General features: G+C 55.9%; 1 protein-coding gene across 1 annotated transcript; it reads left to right on the top strand.

Annotated features, from left to right (window-relative positions):
- Nucleotides 1-453: 453 nt before the first annotated feature.
- GEMIN4 (gem nuclear organelle associated protein 4) lies at nt 454-6,854 on the top strand. Its single transcript, XM_059908272.1, has 2 exons — nt 454-720; nt 3,497-6,854. The coding sequence occupies exons 1-2, from the start codon at nt 711-713 to the stop codon at nt 6,664-6,666; spliced, it is 3,180 nt and encodes a 1,059-aa protein (XP_059764255.1). The 5' UTR covers nt 454-710; the 3' UTR covers nt 6,667-6,854.
- The last annotated feature ends 292 nt before the right edge of the window (nt 6,855-7,146 follow it).

The raw sequence follows: 7,146 nt of genomic DNA on the forward strand, positions 1-7,146 counted from the left end.
ACATTTAGTGCTCCTAGATGTGACTTTCTGCCCATCTCACCTGTCCCACAATGTCCTTGTGATTCGGAGAGTTTCCAGGAGGACTCCCCGTCGGCCACTGAAATTTATGGTAAGAGTTGATGGGAAGAGACCCGCTGCGGGGGAGGAAGCCTCTCAGGGAGCGGTGAGTCCATGCGGGTTAGTGGGCAGCCTGGGTAGGGGCATTCAGTGAGGGTGAACTGTGGCGGGGGTGTGAGGAATCCGGGGATTACTGGGTCCGGGAGAATGCGGGGCCAGGGACGGAGCTAATAGGTAGGACAGACTGGGGCCCAGGAAGCAGGGAACTGCCGAGACGCGCGGCCCAGCGGAGCCTGGGCTGGGAGGGGGCGGTCGTTTGGGGGCCGGGCCCCGGGGAGAGGGAGGGGCGGGGCACGCTGTGGGATGGAGGCGCGGCTACCTGCCTGTTGCCTAGTTGGAGGCCTCGAGCTGATAGGGGGAGCTGTGGGCCTGGCGGTCCCGACGCCGCGGGCGCTTAGGCGGGACCGCGCGTGCGCGCGGAGCGGCGGAGGTATGCTGGGGTCCGCGCAGAGCCCGAGCTGAGACTGAGGACGGGGGCCGAGGCGCCGCCCATTGTCCCGCCCCCCGGGGCCGCCCATTGTGCCGTGACGCTTGCACCGCCCTCGCGGCCTGGCGGGGGAGGGGCGACCCGCGCCGCAGCCAGCGTCGCCGCCATGGATCTAGGTGGGTGTTCGGCTCCCCTCGGCCCGCATGGGCCGCGTTCCGCAACCGGCGACCAGGCAGTGCTGAGCGGGCCCGGGCTGAGGGAGACCTCCGGGACGGGGAGGGGGTTGGGAGGGCGGGGGTGTCCTGGAGACCGGGGGTCGGGGGGCCGGCCTCTAGCCCGCCGCCCTTTCGCTCGCCTCTTGTCGGCTCCAGGCCCCTTTCCACGTGAAGGGGCCAGAGGATGTGAAGTTAGCGTTCGCGAGAGTGGACAGGTTCGGGCACGTGCTTTGGAAAAGGCCGGGCTCCGGCGGCGCCCCGGGGAATCCCGTATCCCCAACGATCTCACTTATTGAACGTCTACTAAGTTCTTGAGCAAGCGTCTGACGCTCTTGAGGTCCTCGTGGATAAACGGGGATGATGATACCGTATCAGCCTCACAGAGTTTGGGGGAGTTTTCACTGAGATCACGTGTGTACAGTGTCGAGTCCGGTGCCTTGGGCAGGGCTAGCGTTCTTCAGACCAGCAGTTGTGGGCACGGGTTGCAGCAGCCGAGGTGGCACGTGCGTCTTGATTCTCCAGATGCCAGGTCTGGGAGAAGGGAGGGGAGAGCTGGTATAAATCGGCTTCTCCTTGCCCAGCCTCCCCCGCTGCTGGATGTGCTCTTAAGGGCATAAGACCAAGAGGCTGTTCTGGGACAGCTGGGGTGAGGCTCCCCAAGATGTGCCAGTATTAGTAGGCTGTTGAGAAATGTTCTGGTCCCTGTCCCCAGCCAGCTCGTCCGTGGTGAAAGGGTAGAGTTGGAAGAGTTTGGAACCCTGCAGCTGTGGTGATCTCTGTCCCAGCCCACCGCTTTGTAGTTCTTACAACCTGAGCAAATTGTTTTGAGTCTTAATGTTTCCATCTCTAAAACAGGAATGGTCCTCAAAAGGTTGATCTGACGATGAAAAGATACGCATACCAACTAGCACAGTGCCTGGTACAGAGTAAGCGCTTAAACATAAGGAGCGGGCACTCACAAGCGCCAGTTAACCATTCGTGATAAAACACTTGGGATTCGCCCAGCCATTAACTGCTTCTGGGACTTACTCCTTCAGGTGTCATGAGTATATACTTACTGTCTCTGGAAGGTGGGTCTCGGGGGCCAAACATCTCAGCTGAGCAGGTAGAGCAATAAAATTAAATTTACGGAGTCAGAAGGGAGCCTTTTGGGGGGCCCTGGGAGAGCAGCCTGAACCAGAAAGAAGGGCCAGAACCCCCAGGGAGACCTCTCAGCAACCTGGCTCTTCCTGGGAGTCTGCCTCAGCCACTGGGCACCAACATGGATCGCCTTCACCAGTGGGTTGCACAGGAGTGCTGTTCCCGAGGAAGGGGCAGGAGAGTCTCCTGGCCCATGAAAATGGGGAAGTTGTGTTCTTGGGGGCCTGAGGGACTGAGGAAGGGGCCCTGGGAAAGGGGAGAGGAGTCAGGAACATTGAAGAGTGAGCAATGTTTGTACGATGATTTAGTTTCTGGGCCAAAGGAAATATACCTAAGAAAGACCTATGTCCTGTTTCTGAGCTGGAGGAGGCAAAGAATAGGGACAAGATTCTGGTCCTGGTGACAGTGGAAAGGTTTGGGAGAACCAGCGTTTATCGAGCACTTAGGCTCTTTGTAGCCTGATTCTTAATTGTTATATCTTACTTAACCCTCAACAGCCCTGGGAGATGGGATTGGAAGCCAACAGTGGGTGTGGACCCAATGCCAAGCGCTTGACTATATGTATTAGTTGATCCTGACGGTCATAATGTGAAGTCTGTATTATCCCCACATATGCAGAACGGAAGTTCAGAGAAGTAATCTGTCCACGATCACACCACTTTTAAATGGCTGAGCTAGGGTTTAAACCCATGTCTAATTAAACATCCCAAGATGCCCTCCTTGCTAAGTCTATGTCAACTCAGGGCTCACTGAAGAAGGACTTTTCTGAATCTAGTACAGTATTTTTTTCTATCTACTTCTTGGCTTCTACCAGAGAACCAGGACCATTAGTAGCTTATTCTCTTTGATGGAAAGAGCTGTGGGAATTGACCTGTTTCCCCAAAAGGCAGAACGTTTGAAATCTGTTTCCAAGACGAGGCTTTAAGAGAAAAGAGAGAAGCAGGGCTTGTCTGAGTGCTGCTGTGCAGGCAGGCCTGGTCCGTGCCCTTCCTAGTCTGTATCGTTACTTAGAAGCTCAATTGTCAAGTCCTGCAGTCTGTACTTGGTGCCCGCTGTAGTTTGGTACTGCCCTTGCGCTCTTTCTCCTTCTCTCTCTCAGCCAGCCCTTCTTCCCCAAATCTTCTGCAGGCCCGTCCTTTGCTGGAGGGCCTTGCCTCTGGGCAGGCTCCTCCCTGAGTCACATTTCAAGGTTGACTTTCCTCCTGAGCTTCAGCCCCGTGTTTCCATTGCTGGAGGACGTTTCTACCTTAATGTTCTACCTCAGACTCCAAATGACCAAAACGTATCAGTGTTCCTTCCAAGCACATCTCTCGTCTTCCCTGTTTGCAGTAGTGCCCATTGTCTTCCCAGTTCCAGGCTAGAGAGCTTGGGAGTCCTTTTTTATTCCTCAAGTTAATCCTTTGACTTCAGCTCTGCAGCAGGTCCTAGAACCATCCCTTCTTCCCCCCTCTCCCACTGATTTCATTCAGAACCCTTTTCATCTCTAACCCTAATAATGACAGCCCGCTGACCAACTGCTGCCTCTCACTCTAACCTCTGCTTGCTGTTCTGAAAATTTTTCACCACATTCTATCCTATTGGACTTCTGTCTGTGCAGGACCTTTGAATATCTGTGAAGAAATGACTGTTCTGCATGGGGGCTTCTTGCTGGCCGAGCAGCTGTTCCGCCCCAAAACACTGGCAGAATTGACCAAGTCTGACTGGGAGCATGTCGGGCGGCCGATTGTGGAGGCTCTGAGGGAGATCTCCTCTGCCGCGGCCTGCTCCCAGCCCTTCGCCTGGAAGAAGAAAGCTCTGATCATCATCTGGGCCAAGGCTCTGCAGCCCTACCCTATCACGCCTTCTGACACTGAAACCCTGTGGCAGGAAGATGTGTTCTTCTCCGTGGGCAACATGATTCCCACCATCAATCACACGGTGCTCTTTGAGCTGCTCAAGTCCCTGGAAGCTTCCGGACTCTTTATCCAGCTCCTGATGGCCTTGCCCACCACTGTCTGCCGTGCAGAACTAGAGCGCTTTCTGGAGCACATGACTATCGACACTTCTTCAAAGGATGTGGCCTTCTTCCTCGACGTCTGGTGGGAAATGATGAAGCACAAGGGCAATCAGCAGGACCCCCTGCTCTCCCAGTTCCGGACAATGGCCCATAAGTACGTGTCCTCTTCAGATGAGTTCTCCCACCCTCCAAAGAGGTTTAAGTCCGACCCGGATGTGTGTCCTACCATGCCGCTGCTGGCCATGCTGCTCACTGGGCTGAAGCAAATCCAGGATAGGATCCAGTGCCCTGGGATGAGGTGCTGCGCCTTGGCCAACTTGGCTGACATGCTGACCGTGTTTGCACTGATGGAGGACGACCGCCAGGAAGTGTCCGCCACTGTGTATCTAGACAAACTGGCCACGGTGATCTCCGTGTGGAACTCGGACACCCAGAACCCATATCACCAGCAGGCACTGGCAGAGAAGGTGAAGGAGGCAGAGCGGGACATCAGCCTGACCTCACTGGCCAGGCTGCCGAGCGAGACGATCCTCGTGGGGTTCGAGTCCCTGCGCAGCCTGCTGCGGGAGTGGCGGGAGGAGCTGCAGGCCACGCTCAGCGGCAGCCAGGGGACGAGCTACGACAGCTACCGGCTGTGCGACAGCCTGACCTCCTTCAGCCAGCACCTGAAGCTCTACCTGGACACCACTAGCCTGTCCAAGGAAGAGAGGCAGGTGGCCTCTGAGCTGGCGGAGTGCGTGGGGGACTTCCTGAGGGACACGAACAGGGTGCTGAAGAACAAGGGCTTCGAGAAGGACATCACTGCCTCCATCGCCATGGCCATCATCGAGCAGAAGATGGACCGGCACATGGAAATGTGCTACATTTTCGCTTCTGAGAGGAAGTGGGCCTTCTCGGATGAGTGGCTGGCCTGCCTGGCCAACAGCCGGGCTCTCTTCCGGGAGCCTGGCCTGGTGTTAAAGCTGCTGGAAGCAGTGATGGACGTCAGCGCGAGAGACAGGGCTGTCCCCAGACCCCAGATCAAACAGGTCATCGACTTGATCCTGGAGTGTCATGCACACCTCTCGCTGCCAGATAAAAATAAAGTCCTCTCGGGCGTCCTGCTCTCCTGGGGGCGCAAGGGCCTCTCTGAGAAGTTGTTGGGTCACTTGGAGGGGTTTCAGGAAGACCTCAACACGACTTTTAACCAGCTCGCGCAGAGCGCTTCTGAACAGGGCTTGGCCAAGGCCATCGCTTCTGTGGCCCGCCTAGTCATTCTGCACCCGGAGAGCACGGTGAAGAAAGTGTGCAGCATGGCCGTGGTCAACCTTGGCACCCACAGGTTCCTGGCTCAGATTCTCACCGCCTTCCCCGCCCTCAGGTTCACGGAAGAGCAGGGTCCAAATCCCTCCACCACGTTCGTGGTGTCCTGCCTCAAAGAAACAGTCTGGACGAAGTTCTCTACACCCAGGGAAGAGAAGCAGTTTCTGGAGCTCCTGAGATGCCTGGTGAGTCCTGTGAAGCCCCAAGGGATTCCAGTCGCAGCTCTTCTCGAGCCAGATGAGGTGCTAAAGGAATTCGTCCTGCCTTTCCTGATGCTCGATGTCAAAGAGGTGGACCTCAGTCTGAGGATCTTCATCCAGACTCTGGAAGCAAACACATGTCTAGAGGAATACTGGCTGCAGACCTGCTCTCCGTTCCCACTCATCTTCAGCCTGTGCCAGCTCCTGGATGGCTTCAGCAGATACTGGCAGCTCCCCAGGGAGAAGCGCTGCCTCCCCCTGGACGGGAAGGACCTGGTGATCCACATCCTGGAGCGCCTCTGTGAGGTGGTGTCGGCTAACGCCGAGACCTTCTCCCCGGACACCTGGGTCAAGTCCCTGTCCTGGCTCCACCGGAAGCTGGAGCTGCTGGACTGGACTGTGGGCCTGAGGCTGCAGAGCTTCTTTGGGGGCCACTTCAAGTGTGAGGTGCCAGCCACGCTCTTCGAGATCTGTAAGCTTTCTGAGGACAAGTGGACCTGCCAGGCCCACCCCAGGTATGGGCCCGGCACGGGCCTCCTGGCCTGGATGGAGTGCTCCTCCATCTCCAGCGGCATCTCTGAGCAGATGCTCGCCCTGCTGGTGGTGGATGTGGGCAACCCTGAGGAGGTCAGGTTGTTCAGCAAGGGCTTCCTGGTGGCCCTGGTGCAGCTCATGCCGTGGTGCAGCCCCCAGGAGTGGCAGTGCCTTCACCAGCTGACCAGGAGACTGTTGGAGATGCAGCTCCTGCATGTCCCCTACAGCCTGGAGTATATTCAGTTTGTCCCTCTGCTCAACCTGAAGCCCTTTGCCCAGGAGCTCCAACTCTCCGTACTCTTGCTGAGAGCTTTCCAGTTTCTCTGCAGCCAGAGTTGCCATAACTGGCTCCCTGTGGAAGGCTGGAGCCATGTGGTCAAGCTCCTCTGCAACAGCCTGACCAACCTCCTGGACTCCATTCGGTTGACACAGTCAGTTGGCCCTTGGGCCCAAGGACAAGAGCAGGACCTGACCCAGGAAACCCTGTTTTTTTACACCCAGGTGTTCTGTCACGTTCTGCACATCATGGCCATGCTCCACCAGGAGGTGTGTGAACCACTGTATGTTTTGGCCTTGGAGATCCTCACCTGCTACGAAACCCTGAGCAAGACCAACCCTTCGGTCAGCTCCTTGCTCCAGAAAGTAAACGAGCAGCACTTCTTAAAGTCCATCGCCGAGAACGTTAGCCCCGAGGAGCGGCGCCAGACCCTCCTGCAGAAGATCAGCAACTTCTGACCTTCGTGGGTCAGAAAACAGCTGGGCCTCAACTTGGCCGGGTCTACGGGGGCTACAGCTGAAAAACACAAATGTTTCGGTTATGTGAAATTGTACACGAGCCCAAAAATCTGACAACACTGTAAAGAAAATAGTTTCTTAGGTATTTGTAACATACAAATTGTAATAAAATTCTCTTTTGAGTTTTAGCTTGCCTCTCTTGAGACTTTCTTATCAATAGTCTAGGCTCATCAGTACACTCTGAAATTGGGCTCAGCCGGTCTTGAAGATCAAGTCAAGCCGGGAGGAACACGTTCATCACTGGACTTCTCCACCCTAGAATTTGGCAAATAAGTCTAAAGGTGAAACCACCCAAGTGGACAGATGACAAGGTACGTGTGTTCTGTTGCACTGAAACTCTCTTTAAGAGTCATTTCGCAGTATCTTGGAAAGGGCAGGAACTAGGAAAAGGACTCTTTTCTGCTACCAATTGGCCATGTG

The sequence above is a fragment of the Balaenoptera ricei genome, chromosome 20, assembly GCF_028023285.1.
Source record: "Balaenoptera ricei isolate mBalRic1 chromosome 20, mBalRic1.hap2, whole genome shotgun sequence".
In the NCBI taxonomy this organism is placed as follows: Eukaryota; Metazoa; Chordata; class Mammalia; order Artiodactyla; family Balaenopteridae; genus Balaenoptera; species Balaenoptera ricei.